The following is a 23,255-nucleotide window of genomic DNA, read 5'->3' as shown; positions in this document are numbered from 1 at the left end:
ACGCCCCTGACGACACTTCTTTCGTCTACGTGCGTATCTTGCCCGGGGACGAGGGTTTTCACCTTGTAGCTTTCCACGACAATTCGTGGATCGAGTCGAAACAACGTTGCTGCGTCGAGGAACAATTGGTCGAGAATTGGAGTTGTCTTTTCGGCATCGATATTGATCTCGGTGTCAGTGATTCCTCGAATAAATTTTAAACATTTTGCCGATAATGAAAGAAGGAATCTTTGTTTCTTTCTTTTTGTTTTTCTCGATTATTGGGAAGGATCTGATTTTTTAATTTCGTCAGGAAATTTTTGTCGTTTGTGTGGAGAATTAAAAATTAAATATTTGTGAAAAATTCTTCTCTCTCGGATAATCTGTTCTGTAATAATAGAACGCAATAAAAGATGAACGTAATCGCTTAAGCTAAATAATGGATCATCTTGGAACGGGTGAACGTCGTTCGTGGTGAATCGACGAAATTTTGATAAAAAATGATTTTGCAACTTGTTTGAGAGAGAAAAAAAGAGGGATTTATCTCAGACAGATCGGTCAAAATTATTTTCCCGAGAAAATCAAATCGCTCGAAATCCTCGGAATCATCGATAATCTTGTTCTTAATGTGTTTTTTTTTTTGTTTGTTTTTCTCTTTTTTTCTTATCGAATCGGCCGAAAAATTAATGCGGTGTGATTGATGCAATCGTAACAACGTAGTTTCGTACGCATTGTTCTTGTTATATCGATGCACCTAAGCACTGATAATACGAGGCTCGTTTAACAATTCTTTTTACTCTACTTTTAGAAGCTTAAAAATAAAATATTAAATCTATCGTGCATTCCTTATCAATGACAAAATCCAAGTAAATTATACTCGCATTAAAGTTTTATGCCCTTGTTTATCTCAGATAATCGTAATAAAACTGTAAAAAGGAAAAAAAAAAAAAAAAAGAAACGAACGAAGATTTCATGAAATCTGCTTCGAACGACCCTCCACATAACTTTATCTAACTATCGTCTTGCATGTGTACGATTCGAAGAAAAAAGAAACACATAACGAATCATGATGATTCGAGCATCTTGGAAATAAAAATTTCCTCAAATTATCTGTCGTGTTTCCCTTCTGGTCCGATCCTGCCAAGAAATACGGTAAATACACACAGGAGCGTGGCGGCATTCAGCAAGCGTAAAGGAAACGGACCGTCTACACGATGTGCATTCACTTCCGGTTGTGCAGGAACAGGGCGCGCAAATATCAATCAGTGGAGTCAAGAGTGGAATCAGGGTGGCCGAGTGGTTCCACATAATGCTGCAACCGGAGAGGTGAGAGAGCGTTGCACACCTTGTCTCGTGTCCATTCCCCATGCTTCTCTCCCCACACACACACACACACACACGCCATCTTATTCATACATACGTGGAAATACATCGTAAACGCAACAGCATCACCATCACACGATCACCTGGGAAACGAATAAACGTATCCAGCGGTGCTTACGCACCCACACACTCCGCGGAAAATAACGTGTGTTAGTGGTCGGTAGCGTGGCTCGCATCAGCTCTTGGGAATCGTCGGCTCGCTTATGCGTGTACGCCTCGTGCTGTATCCAAAGCGTGGCTCTGTGTTGGTATCAGGGCCATGGTGAGCAGTTTCGTGGGGGTGGAGTAGGGACGTTGGAAGGCGTGCCTCGGAGGCGGAGTCTCCATCGAAAATCCCGGCATGCATCCAACATCTGTGTGGGTGTTCCTTGCTCCGAGTCTCTTCTTCTCTCTCTCCCTCTCTCTCTCTCTCTCCCTCCACCCGATGGTAGACGATCAAGCCCGTGTGCGCTCTCCCCTCCTCTCTTTCTCTCAGTCTGACTCGCGACTTTCGTCCGTCATCGCATGGGAGTTCCTCCACTATCAGACCCGTTAACAGCAGTCGGCGTCGAGGCACCCGCTATAACGTCTCTCGCATCCCCGGCTGCTGGTGCTCGCCGTTCCTGACCTGTCCGGCCGATGGGCCGCACGGAAATCAGTGTACCCGGAAACCAGTTTCCACGCGTAATATAATATCGTTATTAACCAGGGATCGCCATTGACATTCCATTCGAGTTCCGATTGATCGAGAATTCCGATTAAGGAGAGGTGGTCGCGCGCACACTTTGATCGTGCCTCGAGTCAATTTTCCGTCGAAGGCTCGTTGCCAGGTTGTTGTTAGCTGAGCTTCGGGGAGGATGGAGGGGATGATTTTCGAAGAGGATCGCAGTTGAAGAGGAGTCGAAGGAAGTGGCGGTGACGGGGAGATTTACTTAAATCGGCGTGTACCATTGTTGTTCGTTCGACGCTTCGTATATGATAAAAAGTAATCGAAGGGTGAATGGTTGGTTGACACCGTGGTGGTGGAACACGCTCCTTGAACGAGGGGCGGATGTCGTGTACAGTGGGGGGAGGATTGTTGTAAGAGGAAAGTGATCCAACTTGTTCCGAGCACGATGATGGAAGTGCAGCAGCAACACTCCCCTGTAGGGGTGGGTCCTCTCGACTTTTCGCGCAGAGGTGTCGCGGAGGCGTCCGCTTTTCGCGTCGTCAAACCGAAGCAATCGGCGTCGTCGCTGGTGCATCAGCAAGCGTTGTCACCGGAAACGAATAACAACGAGAATTCGCTTCAAGAGAACCCGCAGATTCCCGTGGAGACCGAAGGTAAGAAGAAGATCCGAGTAACCGGTAACCGAGGCGGGTGACGAGGATGGCGGAGACTTCAATTTTATATTATCGATTCGCCGTGTTCAAAAGTGTTGGAAAATTGATGATTTCGAACCGATTGCATTGACGAATAATCGGACGGCCGTGCGGAATAACGTCGGCTACCGTTTCAATGAACATCAAACCGAATTAGAATTATCGTTTGCGGTTTCAAATCGCAGTTACGTCACAGTTCCGTCACACCCCGCCACAGTTCAAATTGGAATTTCTGTTTCTAATCTAGTAACAAACGAGCTTCGTTACACTCTCGTTATCTGTCATCCCCTATGAACTCACAAAGGATATATAATTATCATCGATTCCCAAACGCGAGTCCAATTTCAATTCCAATTCCTATCGCGTTCAAAATTATACGAATATCATATTCGGGCGGAAATCTACATTGAATCATTCCACGTTAAAAAAAAAGAAAAAGGAAAAGAAAACAAAATTGCATGGAAAAAAGAAGGAGAAAACGATCCCCTCCCTTGTTCATAGTAATTGGAGAATGGATCGCGAAATTGCATTTCCCTCGACCGCGTCAAACTCGATCGTTCCTCCATTCCTCTCGCGGATTCGCGCCTCACCCTCTGACATTCATCCCGTTGTCGTCTGTCATCATGCTATCTATTACCTGCCCATTATCCCTGCGCCGCGCCGTTTACGCCCTTGAATTCGCGCCGACACCTGAGCTGCCTCCCCGGCGCGTGTGCACGCGTGTGCGTGCACGCATCGGGCGAACGTGCGTGCACCGATCCTCACCATTGGTTCACGGTGAGATGAGATGCACGTATGCGCGCACACTCAACTCCCGTGTAACCGATCAACAGCTGGTTCCGTGTGTGCGGATTGCGTGCGTGCGTGGGTGCGTGCAGGTGCGTAAAGGGCACGCAAGAACGGTCGTTCAACAGGTGAGAGGGGATGAACGGGCATTAGACGACTACCTATACTAATACCGCTAATCGGGCTAACAGCTAACGCAATAATATCAAGCCGGTAGCGCGTAGGAATCGGCTTAAACGGTTTATGCGATAATTGCCAGGTGATGGGCAGGAGAGAGGGTTCCTCCTGGGGGTGGCTCGTTCCCAGAACTTGGACTTCGAAGAGACGTTTGTGAAGATCGTTGTGCGACAAATCGTTCGTTGAGTCGTCGTTTAATTTAATTTATCATTTCTTATCGTTTAAATTTTCATCGAGAATCGTCGAGAATTTATAGTTCAAGAATACCACTATTTCGAATTATTATTGGTGTTACACTCATTCGAGTATAATCACGAATAGATTCTTCGAAAGATAATACACTAATAAGATAGGATAACTTATTATCTAGGAATGTTTATTAATTGTACATAAGCATACATTTTTCTACAAGTGATAAATCCAAGGGTCTCTATCGAACACGCGTTCTCAAAGAAAGAAATGCATACCACGCCAATTTCACGCAGGTTTCCACGCAGGTGGCCCCCGCAAATCGGGATAGGATTTTCGTCCTTCGGAAATCACGCTATAGGATTTACCGTTTATAGATTTACGAGCGAACGATATCGCGAAAGAGGCAACACGCAGGATAAGCGTCGTCGCACTGGCAAACGATGCGATATCGCCGATGCTCACGGGCAACAAACACGCATTACCTGCACCGTGTGTACACACGCCGGTATCGATGTTGGTTTGTACACTTAAACTGTGCGGTCATCTTATCTCGGCCGCGTGGTATGCTCGCTTTATAGGAAAATATGATTTATTTCTGATAATCCTGCGAGAATGAGATAGCCTTTGCGGCATGGCACGCTAATCTCTCGTTGCTATCTCAGATTATCCCGACCAGTGCTATATTGCCCGGATTACGGATCTTTCGTTCTTTCTTTCCTCTTTATTTTTTCTTTCTTCTTTTTTCCCCTCCCTCCTCGAACGTTCTTAATACCTCTGCGCCGACTATCGATCCCATTCATTCCCTTTTTAATCGATGGCTATCCGGTTCCAAGAAAACGCGATATAACGAAATCCGAATTTTGATAAACCGGGCGATCGAACCTCGGGCTCTTGGGTCGTCGAGCGTCTCGATTCTTCCACAGGATTATCCGCGTCGTGTTCGTCGATTATTTTCTCCTCCCTCCTCCTCGAGCGTGGAGAGACTCGGCGAATTTTAGATCGAGCTCTGATTCGATCCGAGCCGAGTCGATAACTCTGCGAGATTGCAGTTGTCGCGGAGCAAAATTCGAATTCCAGCGCGCTACCGATGTCGATCAAAGAGGGCGGAGGGAGAGAACGAATGGCGGGCGTTGGTGGATAGGAATGCAGCCACGGAGAAAAGAGAGCGAATAATGGACGGGGCAACGTTGATAAATAGAGGAGGGTCTCCCTTCGTTTCTAATAAAGACGCTCTTGTCGAGGGGTTGATCTTTCGTACGAACAGGGAATACCAAATTTGTCAGGCGGCTCGAGACCTTTTCTCTCTTTTTCTCTTTGGTTCTCCGTGCTGGTCCGCGGCAGGCGACACGGATAATGATGCATTCGAAAAAAATATCCTCTCCTCTCGATATTTTCGTTAAGATTTCACGCAACGTCGGATTTATACGTTTCGAGGATGCGATAGATGCACTTCACGCCTATTCTTTCTGCTTTCAGGAGGATGCAACGTTCGTCTAATGTTCCCCAGACTGTGGGCTCCCTTTGGAAACCCTACCGAGGTCACGAGCCTACCACCCTTGCCGAAAAGTCACTCAGGTACGTGCACTCTCGTTTTGAATTAATTTCAATTTTCTTTATTTTTCTTCTTTCCAAAGTTTCGTCGCGAACAAAATTAGAATATTGAGAGGGATCGAAATATTTTATACGTTACCCGATCAATTTTTAGGCAATTAATTAAAACGCGTACAACAACGAAAGCAAGATTAAAACGAGATTGAATGTTTGAAACCTTCTCGATATCGCAACGCGGTCAATAAAACTGGATAATCGCTTTAATCCGTTCGTGTACGGAAGTATTGTTCGCATAGAAATAGAGGGGAAAAAAATAGGCGGTCCATATTTTATACGGGAGGAAATTGAAAAGTTAATGATGTTTTAATGCGCGAAAGAGCGGGGTTCCGAGGTGGAAGGTGTGGAATGGGCGGCCTGTTGCCCCGCTTCAGCTTCCTCCTCAGCCCGGATGACGACTAGTTTTTATTTGTCGATCGTTAAGAACGACCGGTCGTCCGATGATTGGGATAAATGGTAGCACGCGTCATACACCGCGGAGGGACATCGGCCCTTCTAACTCCTGCCGTCCCAATTGGAGCAGATTAGAGGCGAAGCACAGGGATTCGGACCGTCGGCTCCTTTGTACTCGTACGTCGGTCGGCGTCTCAGTTCTACCTACCCTGAATTAGTTACATCTTGTCATGTTAAACGCTCGTGCATATAGCTCGTCCTCTCCTCCTCGGCTCCTTGGTGCACGTGGCCATTCATTACGTTGCGTCCACCTAGATAATCTTCGGAGATCTCGTCGATCGTCGTTGATTATTCGGTGTAGAAGAAATCATAATTCGTGGATGGAATTTTTTTTTTTTTTTTTTGCTTTTTAACAAGTGGAAATCAAGAGATTTTTCCATGAAATATTAGATATCATTTCTACAACGATGATAATGCGAAATAAATTGTTTTGACTATATATTACGAAGACAGATAAGACATTCGGAATATTTTAGACTTTTATCGATAATTCTACGTATCGTAAAAGACAGATGATTTGATCGATAGAGAAGATCGGCGTCGAAGACCGTGGACGATTATGATGCATGATTAATATCGAACAACTTGGATGATTTATATCTTACAATCTGAGGCATTTCCTCATTGCATCTTTCATCTCGTTTGTCAGAGATTTTAATCGATTACCCTTATATATATATATTTTTTCCTTTTCTTCTCCTTTCACGATATATCAAAGTTGAAAGATCTTGGCCACCGAAGATTAGGAGATTATTAAATTTAAATAGATAGTGACACGAGGATGAGAGATCCGTTTTTGAAAACCCACATCTTTCTTTTGGTATCATTGATGGCGGCCTTTTTTGCCTCACAAAAGTCGTAGTTTCTTTCGATTCGGCGGCAGGGTAGGACGGAAGGGGTCTGGAAACGGTGAAGTGTGTAACGGCTTTAATAGCGGCAGATCGCTACGCAGTAAACGACTGACGGACGACAGAAGATTAAAGTTGGCCGTTAACTCGATCTAATTGTTCCCCCGGCTTGGCCTTCCTTTATTAATCCACGTCCACAAGCATCTTCGGCATCGCCATCATTGTCATCCCTTGTCACGAGCCTCCTTCTCCATGCTACTTGCGGATCCATCGTTGCGTCTTCTCTAAATTGTCTTGCAACTTCGAGGCAAATCGTGACCGCGGCTAGTAGTAACCGCATCTCAGACCCAGACGAGGATTGAATTCCTTCCTATAAAATTCGCCATGTTCATAATAATCGTCATGATTTATCCTTGTGGAACTCGAACCGAACAGAGGAACTCGGATTCGTTTGTTCCGACGAATTTAAAGGAGAATTAAAAGAAAAAAGAAGAAGAAGAAATATAAAATTATCGCTTTTTAAATTCAAAACAGAGAAACATTGATCGAAAAAATAAATACTCGTAGACACAGAAATGGATCTGTTCTCATCTCGCCGCTACTTCTACATATCACGTATTGTAACGATTGTATCAACCATCTTCTATTCTTTCCTCGGGCGCGTTATAAAATTTCGATCAGAGACGCCCTCGTAAAAAAATAATTTCGGGGGACGCGTTTCCAGAATTTTTTCAAGTCTCGCGCGCCGCCCTTGCTCTCGAATAGAAACATTTCGCTGGTGGAAACGTGAAGCGAATCCTCCATGACCCTCCAGATGTATACGTTCACGCGGACACGCGTGTACGGGAGTGCAAGTGTATGCAAGCAGTGCCGAACCCGGACCAAAGTAACCCATCTGCCGGACGGTTAGCGCGATGGTGACGGTTTTTTCTCGCCGGTTTGCACCGTCGGTTTTTACCGCATTCCACCAGGGCCAGACGGTGGCATTTGCGTAAGCAGTTCTTCCTATCTTGGCCGGAGCGTCACATCTGTCCGGACTTCCTCTATCTCCTCTTTCTTTTCGCTTTTGCCCTCCCTCCTTCCCCTCGTGTTCCACCTTTTACACCCGCTCGATTATTGCCATTCCCGCTTTCCTTTTCCTTTCTTTTTCCTCTTTCTCTTTCTCTTTTTTCTCCCCCTCCCCACTTTTTTCCCTCTCATTTTTTCCCTTTCGCATCATCATCGTATATATCCCGTTCAGATACGTTCAGACTTTACGACGGATTTTATATATATGATGGTCTTGTCTTCGCTCGTCACGATTAGTACTTGAATTAATACCGCATTCGAACCAGAATTCTTAATCGTGTTTGTTTGTATCTGAGGCAAGGAAATTTAATAAATTGATCTGATAATTTAATCTGATTTCGCCAATATACAGCAACTTGGGCTTTATCGATAAAATAGGGTATTGGATAATCCCTTATAATAATTGATTTATTTATCTGACTCTTATCTAAAACGATGAACTAGCTAAATATCTAATAATAACGACAAGTTTTGTCTTTTTTTTTTCTTTATAATATTATCTTTATAATATTATATTTTATACATATACTCGTTTCGATGAAAATGTATTCGTCCTCCGTTTCAACTTTTTCCCGCAGGATCGTGCGATTCTATTTCTTCTTCCTCTCTCTCTGTTTTTTTTTTTTTTACCACGACAGACTCGCACGCGTTTCTCATTACATTAGGCTACTCTACCGAGACTCCTGACGTATTTTGATTCGATTGCAACACCATCAGGAGACGCGATAATAATCGGGTGTTGGAGAAGAGGGGGATGGTGGAGGGAGAGGTTTAAATGCGATTAACCGACACCGGTGTATTATATACCCAGGCACGTGACCGCGTGTCACGCGCACGGATTATAAATATAATATACCGTAGGATGCGCATCGAGCATCCTGCGAGAGTTGGATTGATATTGTTCCCTCGACCGGTGGAGGAAGGGTGGCGGAGGCACGGAAGGCACGGCCCCCCCTCGTTCCCCGTCACAGAAGCAAGCGGTACCCGATTTTCTGACCGATGTACCTCGTAAATCACTGCCTTGGAGATCGTTCACGATTATTAGAAATACCAGACGCGAGGCCCGTTCGAGCGTTGAAAGCGTGGTGGCTCGATGACTCGACTTCACGCATTGATTTGATTCATCGATGAAACACTCCGCTGATTGACTCCGTTTGGATGATCGATCGGCCATTGTTGTGATTTGTTAATTTTCGACCGAGTTGATAATTTATCTCGAGTGTGATCACGAGTATCGATGCCTGATATCGAATGTATCGCTTCTTATTTCATTTTCACGTTTTCGATTAATTTCCGGGATTTTTGTAATCCGGAAAAAGTCAAGGCTTGATCAGATAATTTTTTATAACGTGAAGAAAGGAATTAGAAGAATATAATTCGTTAGATACGAATCTATGAGGTACAAGGTCTCTTCTAATCTTCCACTTCCACTCTATTATATATATCTTCTTTCGATAAAAAAGAAGAGATTTAGAGTATGACTCAAATGATCCCATATAAACGATCAATTACGCGACAATCCTTTCTTTCTTTCGGTCATCGATTCTTCGGAAACGGTAAAAAAAGAAAAAAAGAATTCGCTCGTTTCTTTTTTCAGAACGACTGTCCTTCGGAGTGGGTCGCCTGGTGGGTTCTCCAGCAACGAGGAGTCCCTCCCCGTCGCATTCGCCCTGTCCGGACTCTCCCCCGTCGGATCGCCGAGACGGCGAGGTGGACGTGGACGTGGAAGAGGAGGAAGTCGACGTAGACGTGGAGGAAGTCGGCGACGAGGACGATCGCGACGCCACGTCGAGCCCACCCCGTTCCTCGACCACCCCTTCGCCGACAAGCGTCGCGATATCGCCCACCTTGAACCCACCCAAGAAATCAGGCGATAGTTTCAGCGTCTCGGCCCTTCTCAGGCCGGATCCACCCTCTGCCCACCTGCAAAACGCGTCCCCGCACAGGGACGCGACGTCGATCGGCGCCCATCCACCTCCGCCCGGATCCTCGATGCTCTACCCACCCCTTCACCTTCAAGGTGGACTGTTGCCACCCCATCCTCACCATCCCTTGTCGTACCTGCACCCTCAATTGCTCCCCCATCATTTGTTACCTCCACACTTGCTGCTACGTGGCGTCCACCCGGGCCACCCTGGACTCCACTCCACCCACACAGCGCACGGCCTCCATCATCATCCTCTGGGCGATGTCTACAGTTGCGTCAAGTGCGACAAGATGTTCAGCACGCCTCACGGTCTCGAGGTAGATTAATCAGATAAGAGAAAGTTTTTTTTCCCTTCTCGAATAGCGTAGAGAGAGAGATAACGGATTTCTTTTTACCAACGAGATAACGCGTTGTCGTAGATCAAGCAATGAATGAATTGCAACGATCATATCTGTTATCTGTGCCGTTAATTAAAGAAAAATTTCGATTTTGTAATTTGTTTCATTTGCATATTCGTACTCGATGAAAATTAGTTTTTATTCGTCGTAGACAAGATGCAGGTGAGATTTTTCAACTTTGAAAAGAATTTCTGTTTGTTTCTTATGGGGAAATATATATGATTTTTATAGGTGCACGCGAGGAGATCCCACAATGGGAAGAGACCGTTCGCCTGCGAGCTGTGCAATAAAACGTTCGGCCATGAAATTAGCCTTACGCAACACAGGGCCGTGCATTCCGCGGAGAAGGTGTTCGAGTGCAAGCAGTGTGGCAAGGCATTTAAACGTTCCAGCACTTTAAGCACTCATCTTTTAATCCACTCGGACACGAGACCGTATCCCTGTCAGTTCTGCGGGAAGAGATTCCATCAGAAGAGCGACATGAAGAAGCACACCTACATACACACCGGTGAGCGATCTTTTTCAAAAGTGATCTTTTGTTAGTGTAAATTTCCTTTCTTTGGAATTTCTTTTTTCAATTTGATTGGCTGCGATATCGATTCTGCGATACGTTTCTAAATTCTAAAAGAACGAGCGTAAAACGAAATCTTGATTTTCGCACATGAAAGCGCAAAGAAGTTATTCGTGTTCGTATTCATCTTTAATATTTATAATCGTTTCACGAGAAATTTCTCGTTTTGGTTGATCGCCAAATGGGGATGCCAGGGATCAATTAGCAGAGCAACTTCGTACGATAAATAATGCAGTTAACCGTCTGGACTGAGTCTTGTCGTAAGCAAGAGGATCCACTCGGATCGTGGCACATGTGGCCAGTGCATTTTAGGGGTGGCCAGCCCCTCATTGCGAGCTTCACTCGGTAATAATCGTAATGTCTTTCGGGGTGGCCGTCGTTCTGTCTTCCTCTTTTCTTTCACGATCTAGACTGACACGCTAGATCCCCAATCTTCGAATGGAATTTTTCTATGACGAAAATTGTTCGTGAAAAATGGGCAGTTGGTGACGCAGCCGCTAATTCTCGAATTCTGTTGGAAAATTAATAATCGTTTCATTTCATTTTCGACGATCCAACATTTTTGTATTTATATGCAAAATATCAATTTTGAAAAAGATATATGAGAGGAAACGTGTTCACCCTTGTTTCTGCGTTTCTTTCCAAAACTTCAGAGGATTCATCGTTCCTCGTGAAAGGAAGATCGTCCCCTAGATGGAGTGGACGATGGTGTTGGGACACTCGCCACTTAGGTGTCTCGCTGCTGATGGAGCGATACTCCTTGACGAGAGGAAGGCTTCTTCCAAGAAAGCGAGCTGGAGGAACAGGCGAAGGAGCGTTCCACGGGGTCTTGTATCGTTTCCATGGCAACCCTCCCAATGTCTTATCAAATTATCACCTTGTCCTCCCCCATGCTCCTCCGTCTCCACCTTCTCGTCGCTCCAACTGTCGCCCGCCATCCCTCTCGTTCACCCTCGTTCCGACGAAACAACCGAAGAAGGACTCGAAAGAGGGTACAAAGCGGTTGGTCACTTCCTGTTCCGTTTCTAACAACCTATGGGACCTCCATGCGCCCATGCTGGTCACCTTCACGCACTACGACTCCTCGAGGGTCGCCACGGAACATTTAATTCATTATTCAAAGGGATGAAACATTCAGCGGAGAAAAGAGATAGCCGGTGGCAATTTTCCTCCGTCGTCCACTTTTCTTTACAATTGTTTCATCGTCTCCCTCTGGGAGGCAGATGTCCCGATACAAAATTATCGATACACAATCGTCGAACACCAACAATTCCACTTCAATCCCCTACCTTCAATTCCGTATCCAATTCTCGAAACAAAATTTCTCACCTCTCTCGGCAGATCAGACTTGATTCTTTCTTAAATTCCACGCTCAACAAAAATTCAATACCGTTAACTCCATAATTAAAATTCCATCCCCGCGTTTCAATCCTTAAAACGCGAAATCCCTCACGGACATGACCTCGAGGTGGCGTGCGTACGTGCGTCAAACCAGTAAACCGAGGGTGTTCTGGGACTCTGTTGCTAATGATAATCAGTCCTCTCTTTTCCAGTGGCCCCCTCCCCTCTTCCACTCCTCCGCCACGTCTATATTCCCTTGGTCGGGCCATGTGCAATAAGGGTGCGGCACCGTCGGATTCCCAGGGGACCGGCATGGCGTAACGTAAAATCATTATTAGGTAGGTAGGTAGGTAGGTGGTTGCTGGTGCACACGAGGGGTGGCGAGAGAAACGCGGAGGCTTGGTGGAGCGCGTACACCGAGGGCGAGGGGAGGGTTGAAGGGGCGCTTACGGGGTCGGCAAGTGCGGGAATAAGAGCTCTGCAAATATTGTTGGTGCGCGAGCCAGCAAGCGGAATAGGTGGCGAGGGGGCGCGTTACTTCGCTGCGTTATCTTCGATGTTGGCTCGTCGCGCCTTTCGGGGCCGCTTTCCGGCCTAGCCGGGTCGAGTGCACCCCGCAAAAGGGGTTGGCGGGTGGCCGGTTGATGGACGAGCCGGTGACAGAACGACAAGTGGCCGCACAGGCGGCAGCCACCGATGAGAAAACATTCAACTTATCTATTTCTGATCGTCCGCCTGAGCTCGGGAAAATATTGCTCTTCGAAGTTGCCGCCCTCGGTATGAGTTAGCTCCGAGGGGCCAATTTGATTCCCTTTTTCATTTCGTCAAATTTTTCATTTTGCTTACGTTCTCGATGAATAATAGTGGAAGGTAAAAAAGTTCGAAGGTAAAAAAGATTGCAGGAAATTTAAAGAATTTAAAAAAAAAAGCAAGATTGTAATATATATATATATTCTTTTTCTTTTTCTTTTTTTACATTTAAGAAGAAGATTCGATAGTTTGGAAGATCGGTTACAAAAGATGGAAAGTTGGCGAGAGCACGGCTTGTGATTACAGAGAGAAACGTTATCGATCAAAACGTCGCGTCTTTCTGGCATCGGTACAATCAAGTTGCAGAGTGCATGCGCGCTTAAGCACACATGCTTGCCGCCTACGATCGAACCCACAACAGTGGGTGGTCTTGGTGTTTTCACAATAAACACAACCTGTTCATCGTTGGTGCGAAGTCGATGGGGATGAAGATCGGCGAGGGTTGCCGTAACGCCTGTACACTTTTCGATCTCATCACGCAGACGGGCCAGTATAGACGGGCCTCGCGGATGTTTATGCTTCTGGAGATGGTGCGCGCATCGATTCGCAAAGAGATGGCTCCCGTTTTTGGTGGTTCAATCACGCTCCTCGTAAATCGTCATCGATTCCCCCTGTACGCGATTTCCTTGGAAATCGTTACTCCTTACTTACGTTCCTTCATTTTTATCTCGGCGAGACCGATCTTCTCCCGTTCGACCAGAAACACTCACTTAAAAACTCACTTTTCATAATTCGCGATACCAAATCGTTCGAAGGAAAATTCAGAAAAGAATCCTGAACGAATCCTCGCGTATATCGATACTCGATAAAGTTGAGTAAAGCAATTCTGCCGGAAGTTCGAAACGGGAGAGTTTGCCGGTTCGCGGTTGGGGGGACGGGCCGGTAACTAAACGAGACAACTCTATAAACATGAAAGAGATACGGACGCGTTATTATGAATTTAGCGGTGGCTCTAATGTAGGGATACCTGGCCGAGCGTCTCCCTCAAACTCACCTCGAGGGTGCGGTTATCGTATACCCGAGGAGATACAACCGAGTGTGTGCAACCCATACAACCCACCTTTTGCGGCCGCGTTTCGCCTGCGGACTCTATCCCAGACCTTGTCCCCGCGGCTCATCCCTCTCTATGTAGACGAGACAGGGCTATTAGAGGTTTCCGGCTGACTTGCCGCCCCAAGCATCGGGGGGCGCCGCAACATCCCTCTAAGCTGTTTAAACTTCGCGACATGCTCCGAGGACCTGCCCTGCCCCCTGCTCCACGCCTTTCGCTCCATCTTTCCACCCGTTTTCGTCTTTACGGCTCGTTAGCGATCCTGCCGACGTATCCCACCCCTCCCTGCTCGCGAAATAATAGTTCACGTATTCGAGTCGAGCCGCGTTTGTGATGGTCGCTGCATTTCTCTTTCTTTTCTTCTCTCAAAAAAATCGACAACAGTGCTTCGAAACGAGGAAAAGAGAAATCGAGAGATTTCTTTTATAGAAATATATTTCGCGAGAGAGATGAGTCTTCTTTTTTTTTGTCAAATATTCGGGAAAAGGGCGATCAAGACGTTTCAGCTTCGGAATGCCATCTCTTCCCTGACGTGTGAGAATAGAAATAACCTTAAGGTTCGTTAGAGCTTAGGAGGAGGCGGGGAACGTTATACTTAATGTCATGTCGGGGAGGCGGCATAAGCAACCGATACCGCATTAAACATGCAAATTCGCCGGTATAACGTTCCAGGGATCCAAGGCATCATCCATATAGCGGCAAGTGGCGCATAGTGTTCATAGTGAAGCGGCATGATTAAATTTCCAGGGATATCGACATGCCAGAACCACGTCAACCCCTTCCACTCTCCGCCCCGCCATATCTCGCCACTCATATCCCTCCGCATCTCCACCTTTTTCGCTTCTCCACCTATCTAACCCCCTCTCCCCTCCTCCTCCCCCATCCCCACGGCTCGAATCCACCAATTCTAGCTTCTGGCCTCAAAATTAACTGCGCCCGGAATGTTGCATTCGTATATATTCCATCTTCCTTGAGACCTTTCATCCCTTAAATAATTTTCTTCCGCGTCTCGAGAAATGGAAGAACGAGGGAAGAACAATGAGGATTTTTAAATTTCAGTCGAAGACACAAGTTGCAATGAACGTTCAATTGGTATCCACGATTCGATAATTGGTTGTTTTTTTCAGCGTTTCTTCTTCTCTTCTTTCTTTCTTTCCTTCATTATTTTTCGAAACGGAATCTCTTATCTCTACTTTGTCCATCGTGGACGATATTCTTTTCTCCGACCGATAATTCAAATATATATATATATATACACGTAATTCGCGATGATAAGGGACCTATTATTAGCCGGTTTCAAAGGCAGAGCGATCTCAATGGGCGGATAAAAGAAAGTCTCTCGTGAGTCACAATTGTCAATTAAGGTGCGCGCATACGGAAACGGGGCCGGTGAAGGGCCTTCGCGCGGCAGATCGGATTTGTCACGATTCCTAATGTTGATCGACGCTGTAATAATTTAATAGCCATACATCCGCCGTGATCGTCCGGGAGAGAGGATTATTATTGCGGATCCCTGCGGTATACCGAAAGCACTAAGGAGCTAACAGACTTAGTAGCTCTCCTACTCGTATCGTGTTTCCTCCTTCCTCCACGGCTCTCTTGAATCATCGCGACCGACCATTGCTGGCGATCAAAAACGCGTCCACGTTGTAACGCGCACGAGGCAATTGACCCGATATATTACGATTCGTTTTTCCCCTTTTACGAGAGAAATGGTCGAAAAATGAATATTTCCCTCAATTCTTCCTTCGAGAGTGATTAAAATTCCTTCAACGACATTCTCGTTCTAATTAACCATTGTAATTATAATATTCTTTATTTCCCCTCTCCCTAGTATCTCAATTCCTTCGTCAAGGAAATTAATCGCCGAGTAAAAACGTACCGTTGTCATAAACATTTTTCATCTCTCGCCCCACCTCGCGAGAAATTAAAACGCGCCGATGTCTCCGGTCGAATCGACGATATTTTTCATCCACCCGGAAAACCGTGGTGGCGACGATTTTTTCGTGTTTACCAGGCATTTCGTCGTCAGGCCGGAATATCAGTACCGTGCAAAACATTTCCAGCTGCAGCCCGACAGCCGCAAATTCCCAGGGCTGTGCTCTTGTCATTGGGCGGCCCTGCGTCCACCCACACCCGCCCTGTATCCGTATCGGCCGTGGAAACGATGTAGCCTCGCCGTTAACCGTGGCGGCATGTAAAACGCGCCGCGCACAGCCCTCCACCAGTGCCTCCTCGTTGTAGTTGCGCGTCGACAACGCGTCCTGTATCGTGTTGCCGTTTTAGCCGGCCACTTCATCCGCTCCCATAGAGTACTCGTGTACCCGTGAAATAGTAAATACAACCGGGTTGTTGGATCCCCCGCTGGACCCATGGGACTGGTAACAGTCGTTCACCGAACGCTGTTGGATCAAGCTGTAAAATTGTCGATAAGGAATTTTCCCGATAAATAGCTCCCAATAATTAGAATTAATTTTCTTTAAAAAATCATCTTCCACGTGTCACGAATCATCTCTCGAGTGACGAATTCGTGAACGTTTCGCGCGCGTTCCTTTCATATTTTAATATCGCGCTCTTTAAGAATACGCGAGGCTTCGTAGGAATAAAAAAATCGAAGGAGGATCTTAGCTTTGGGAGAGGATATTCGATTTTTTAAGTACAGTCTGAAATACGAGTCGTATCGTAAGACGGATGATTCTGATGTAAACGAAAGGAAAACCGAATATCCGCATATAGAGAATATATCAACGTGGAAAATTCATTTTCAATGTTTGAAAAATTGTCGAAATAATATTTTTTGGCCCGATCTCGATTAAATCGCGAGAGAAACAAGTTTCAAGAAAATTTTTATTCAAGTTCAATTACGTAATATCTCTTGCATTTCTCCAATATGATTTCGTAATTGAAATTGTACTTGCACCGTACTTGGACCAACTTGGACTCGAGATTTATCGGGATAATTTTTTTCTCCGACGATTCTCTTGGAGGGAGATCATGGAGGATTCTCGAGCGAGAAATCCCCATTGTTCGACTCGAGATAAAAGGCGGACGGTGAGGATTCCGATTGAGAGCAGCTGGATTCGATTCCTTGTTTTTCGCGCGACGAAAGAAGCCCCCGGCTCGATGGAAAGAAAGATTCGCTCGACGGTCGCCGGGTAACGCTTACGCGAAGCTTTGCAGACGCGCAAGAAAATCCATGCCGCCCCACCGATATGAAATATGAGATATGGTACTTTCCTTCGATTTTCCTTCTCCCATCTCTCGCGAGGATTTCAGTTAGAGGGTAGGGACGCCCCTAGAGGGTCGGAACGTGGTCGATGAAGACGAGAGGAAATCAATGCCTCGGCCAGAGTCCGGCTCACCTTCGTCTTCTCCTCTCCGATTATTCCCTCTTGAAATTCAAACAGGAAAATCGTCGAAATAAATAGCAACCTCGTCGATAACATTTTTCTAACATTTTTTGCCAATTTACAAACTCTTCCATCCATCCTCGATATTATATACTTTTAATCATCGAGGAGAGGAGATATTTTGCAGGGCAGAGTAGTGTCGAAGGAATTCTTTTTTTTTTTTTTTTTACGATCTTTGTTGAACGTAAAATATCACGGGAAACTTCGTTTTAAAAAGTTCGACAATTCCCTGGATATCTTCTCCATCAGCCTCCATCGTGGCCAATCAAGAAGCAAACAATCTTAACGATCTCGTAATTTTGGATAACTTTTCTCCACCGTCATAACGATAAATACGAAAAGAGAAGAGGAAGAAATATCGTGAAACTTCGTCGAACGCATCGTCAAAACAAGACTATTCACGAACGAGAGGACGGAGAAAAGTTGCTCGTCCCGATGGAGGAAACGATCAAACTATCGTCTTGGTTTTCCGCTCTCGAGAGTTGCTCAGGGCGAACGCGGAGGAGGGTCGAAGGATCACGGTGGGAGGGGGAGGGGAATGATGTGGGCATCGTTGGCTAAGGGTAGGCGGAAGGAACGCGAAGAAGGGAGGGAATTAGCGAAGGAGAGAGGACCCTCGCAAGATTTCCGGGAGTTTAATATAGTTTTAGGGGCGTCGGCCGACAGCCTAGGGGTGTAATGGCGTCTTAAACCTCAGGGGCTCTCAGTTTCGACTTCTATCCCTTTTTCCTCCACCTCGTTTCCCGATCCTCCCCGTTTGAAAAATTGAGAGCAAATTGGAATCTCTACCAGCCAGCCAGCCAGTTTAAATCTTTGACCAGATCTCCCTTCGCCTCGCTTCGAGAACACATCTTTCTCGATTTCTTCGAGAAATTTTCGCGAATGTGTGTATATTCGGTGTACACACATGTTTACATGTTCCGATAAGAGGATTCAACGAGTTGATGTCACGTTGAAGCGTGTATCTGTGTGTGCGACAAAAAAACGACGAGCAAAGGAAACGTAAGATTCACCGATGCGCATTTACGTTGTAGATACGTTGTGAAGCGACCAGTGGCTGGGTTTTTTCCTCCACCCCTTCCCTTAGATGAAGACGAAAAGGGCAACCTCGGTGCAAAAGCTCCGGCGGTTCTTGATTTTTACGAGCACGTAAATTCCGGAAGACGTCCCTGCTCTCCTAACTTCTTTCCTCCTCTTCTTCCTTTTTTCTCCGTCTCTTTTTCCTTTCCGTGCCGTTCGAGAATTCTTCCGTTCGATGTCTTTCATGCAGAATTGAAATTCGCTCGAGCGAATAATATTTACGGGATTGAAATTTTCTACAGAATTTTTTACGAAACGAAATTTTTATACTTGGAAATAATTTACGTTTCTTTTTTTCTTCGTGCCATCAATGCTCGTTTCGTTCTTTTATTTCTTTCCCTTTATTTCAATGTGAAGTCGTATTCTTTTTTTTTTTTTTTTTTGCCTAAGCATACGCGCGGACATTGGTATTTGGAAAGATTTTTCGAAAGAAACCGATTTATATCGAATAGGCAACCTCGGTACGGAAAGTTTTTGATTTTACGACCGCGTAAATTCCAAACGGTACTCCAGACTTCGTTCTCCGCTCTCATTTCTCTCCCGTTTTCCAAGCTCCTCGCTTAACGCCGTGAAAATTCTATTCATCCTGGCGGAGAACTTGGTGGAATTTCATCGAGCGAGGGCCTCGGCGAATTCCAACAGCGCGCCCTTGACGATTCACCCTTAACCCTGAATCCTCCCTTGAATCCCGATTTTAAGTACATCGGAATAATTGTGATAGTTCTTTTTCGGACCCTTCTTTTTAATCTAATTATTAACGACCTCTCGTTTAATGAATTTTCATCTCAATTTTCATACTTTATAAGTATCATTCTCCTCTTTAAATTCTCAATCAGATCCATCTAAATTTATCCCTTCTTTGCTCTCTCGATATTCGATTATTTCATCGATTATTTGATCCTGTAAAATTTCCATTTCTCCGATGAATTTGGTTCATCTCGCTCATTAATCGCCATCTTAACAAATCCTTCTCGGAATATTCGAGTTCTTTACTTTATTTACGCGGGGCCCGCGGAGTAAGAAAAGAAAAATCAAAACTGGTGGGAATTTATCCGAAAAGAAATCAAGATAACGATCGGGTATAATCGCAAAGGTGATCGACGGGTCGGTCGTATCGGCGGGGCGAGATTGAAGGCTCGGCTAACGAGTTGTTTATGGATCCACCCACCGCCTCACGGTGATCTCTCGATCGTTGTGTGTGCGTGCATCCTGTATCCACCGGACAAACGTGGTGGAGTGGACGTATGAGCGGATAGGGGTAGTCCATTAACGGGGCTCTCTCCACTGCTCTTCGCCAGGATAGTTCGCATTGCTGGCATCTTCCACCCCCTTCTTCCTCTCCTCCGCCTCCGTATTATCCTCTGTCTTCGTCTCGTTCACCAAATTCTTCCTCTGCCTCCTCTCCCCTTTCTTCTTTTTCTTTTTCCTCTCCAACTATCCGATCGAACACCTCTCTCTCTCTCTTGCTCTCTCTCCTCCCTTCTGGCTAAAATCATTCCCTCTTTCTCTTTCCACCTACCCTCCCTTCCTCCATTGGACGGGCTCTTTCTCGTTCTCCACCACCCTCGTTTGATCTCTCTTTCTCGTTCTTTCACGATCCAACGCCGGGTTATCCCCCGGTAGTCATGGTAACACGGGGGTTGGAGCCGCCCCCGGCCGCCAATCAGAACTCGCGGCCACCACGAGAGAAACGAACCTTCCACCCTACTCTCCCCCCTCCCCCCTCCGCTTCATCCACCGCCTGTTCACCGCCTGCCCCCACTCTGCCCACGGTTAACCGAGAGACCCGGCTGCACCCTCCACCCCCGCACCACCCTGTCTGCCGCGATCTCTTCCCTCTGCCTCGCCGCCGGGGAGGCTGAGATTCTCGCTTGGGAGGAAATCTTGACCGGGCGTGCCCCGCATCCGTGATACCACCCCCACACCCTCCCCCTCCCCCCTCCGTGGAACACCTCCACAATTTCTCCAGGAATATCTGTCGGCCTTCGTCGCTTCTACTGCTCTACCACTTCTACTGCTCTACCGGCCGGCCAACGATGCCCGGTTAAGGGATAAGTTTGATCAGTCTCTGTCTAAGAATTAACGCTCCCGACCGCGAACAATTTCGCTCGGTTCGGCGGAAAGATCTCGAAAAGATCTCGCGTCGCTGAGTCAGAGTTTGGAGTTATATCGCACGATGGGGTATACGATAGGATAAGAAGTGCAAGCTGTTTTATATTTTATTATGAATTTTATGAGGATTGTTTATGGCGATACTTTTAAATATCTCGTGAAGAGATATAATACAGATAGGAAGATGCAACGTGTTTTCAGTGATTGGTATTTGGTAATATTCGAATAAGAAATACGAGCAAGATGTTGTAAATTATTTTTACTTTTATCTTTATTTGCGTAGAAAAGATAAAGGGGATAAAGATGGCTGTTTTTTCTAAGTTGTGGAAATTTGCGTTTTCAGGCGAGAAACCGCACAAGTGTCAAGTATGCGGCAAAGCGTTCTCACAGAGCAGTAACCTGATCACGCATTCGAGGAAGCACACGGGCTTCAAACCGTTCGCCTGCGAGCTTTGCGGCCGGGCATTCCAGCGGAAGGTCGACCTGAGAAGGCATCGAGAGACCCAGCACGCCGATCTGAACACGTCTCAAAGACCGTCGATCGGCTCGATCCCCGGCCAAAACTCTTTGCCTAACGGCAATCCGCCGATGATGCAATGAATAATTCTCAAACGATAATCAAACGGACTGTAAACTTTTATCCTCTGGGAGGAAACAGGTCGATAACGTTAATCGAATTCTTTCCAAATGGTGCAATCGAGGGGAATCTTGGACGACGCGACGAAACGAATTCTTTTTTTTTTTTTATTTTCTTTCGTCGTCCAAGTAAACGGATCGAACCTTTTACATTCTAAGGGAGTATGTACGTTTAACTTGTACATTTAACGGACTATTTATTATTTAATAATTCGAAATGATGATTGACGCGTTTCTTTTCTTTTTCTTCTTTTTTTTTCTTTTTTTCTTCGAGTGAAATGTGTGACGGTTTCATCGTGGATTTTAGAATTCACGTGGACTGGAATTCAACCGTGCATTCCGATACGTTATTCCGGGACCGTGGTTGGTCAGAAACGTGTGTGTGTGTGTGTGTGTGTGTGTGTGTGTGTGTGCAAAGTGATATAACGCGCATTATTGTTACCAAAGCTGTACATTCCATACCGTGGCTCGAACAAGAAAGTACTATTATAAGAGGCATCGATTTAAATCGAGTTTTTTCTTTTTTTTTTTCAAATAAAAAACACTCGATTACTGGAATCGTTTTTTTTTAACAGATTCTATCGAGATGAAGGGTGTCCGGAGAAATCCAGTGAGATTATTTCTTTGTTTCCTATTTCTCGCTACACTCCGTGTGTTGAATCGTTAAGTATTGAGATAATCGTTCACTCTACTTCTCTTATTACGTAGACATTTACACGGCGTTCGTTGCGGCAATTAAACGAGTTTTATTCGATTGACAATTTAATTTCTATTTCGATTATTTCTTTAGGATTTAGCATACCTACGGAGTAGATAAATCGTTTATTCACTTTAATTATTTTACTCCTTTTTTTAAATATAATTTTTAGGATAACACGCAATTTTTTTTTACAGCAATTCACAACAGCATATTATTTTTGACAAAACAAATTTTGTTTAATGATAATGATTAACAATCGAAATTAATTCTCGTTAGTTCAGTGGTGTATAAAAATAAGAATGAAATGAAATTTGTTTGAAATAAAATTTTCATCCTTCTCGTTTAATCGTCGACAATAGACAACGTGTAAGAAAGTACGAGCAGCGTACTGTATTTTGCATATCTTCAGCACCTATCATCGTTCAAGAAAGGGCATCACCCACACCCAAAGTTGCAACTGTGACCAAAAAAGAAGAACTTGTAAATAGCACATAGATCGTATCTCGCCTAGCATATAAGCGTATAAATATATATAGATATTATAAATACGAGTATAAATAAGAAAAAAAAAAGGAAAAAAAGAAGAGCACAAACGACCGAATCGAGGCTATAAATATTATAAATACGAAAAATACAGAAAAATGGAACCGATTTATTCCGATCGAGGAGAGGGATGAAATATCCCTCTATACCGGGATTCTCGCCGAGAAAATAATCGTATTCTTTCTCTCTTCTTCACGCTATTGAAGTTTTTATTGTTGTACCATTCCTATCATTATGTAATTATTGTAATTAGAGAACTCGCTATTAATATTATTGCCATTATTATTATTATTATTATTATTATTATTATTATTATTATTATTATTATTATTACTATTATTATTATTATTAACAATAAATGCTGTTACCATTTGTAACTTTTTCTCAGTGACACGATCAATCCTTCTCACACTCTCAAATATTTCTACGATCGATCCGCGTGGACTACTTTCATCATCAACTTTATATTTCGTCGTTTTACTCGAATAAAAAAGAAGATTTATTTCAAATCCTTAAACACTTCTCTTCTTTCTTCCCCTTTCTTCGAATTATCCCACTTAAGCTCGAATCGAAATTTATTATTCTCTCTTTCTTTTTTTTTTTTTTTAGAACATAGAAACGAGCGATAGAATACGTCGACGATGATTAATTCGATCGAAAACGAAGAGGAGAATAATCAAAATAATCCGTCGAATCCGTCGATTAATCATTGGCCAAGGAATCTGGCCGCCTCGCATCTCGTCCGTTTCAACGTCTGATCCACGGTGTAATTCAGGGTTAAACGGGCCGTGCGCCAATTAGGCGAACTACCCCCTTAACGGCGAACCCCTTAACGGCCCAA

At 45.0% G+C, this 23,255-nt stretch overlaps 1 protein-coding gene across 2 annotated transcripts; it reads left to right on the top strand.

The window, feature by feature from the left end:
* Nucleotides 1-1,286: 1,286 nt before the first annotated feature.
* On the top strand, nucleotides 1,287-22,791 carry LOC107996233 (fez family zinc finger protein 2-like). Of its 2 annotated transcripts, none has more exons than XM_062083835.1 (5): nucleotides 1,287-1,305; nucleotides 5,335-5,433; nucleotides 9,433-10,079; nucleotides 10,392-10,668; nucleotides 20,879-22,791. In XM_062083835.1, exons 2-5 carry the CDS (start codon nucleotides 5,355-5,357, stop codon nucleotides 21,133-21,135), a joined length of 1,260 nt encoding a protein of 419 aa, XP_061939819.1. In that variant the 5' UTR covers nucleotides 1,287-1,305; nucleotides 5,335-5,354; the 3' UTR covers nucleotides 21,136-22,791. The 2 variants fall into 2 exon arrangements, with proteins under 2 accessions (XP_061939819.1, XP_016909681.1); XM_017054192.3 differs by lacking the exon at nucleotides 1,287-1,305 and adding an exon at nucleotides 1,830-2,664.
* Nucleotides 22,792-23,255: the final 464 nt, after the last annotated feature.

The sequence above is a fragment of the Apis cerana genome, linkage group LG13, assembly GCF_029169275.1.
Source record: "Apis cerana isolate GH-2021 linkage group LG13, AcerK_1.0, whole genome shotgun sequence".
Taxonomy (NCBI): domain Eukaryota; kingdom Metazoa; phylum Arthropoda; class Insecta; order Hymenoptera; family Apidae; genus Apis; species Apis cerana.
Note: the sequence above shows the minus strand (reverse complement) of the source record. Positions and strands in the feature narration are given on the sequence as shown.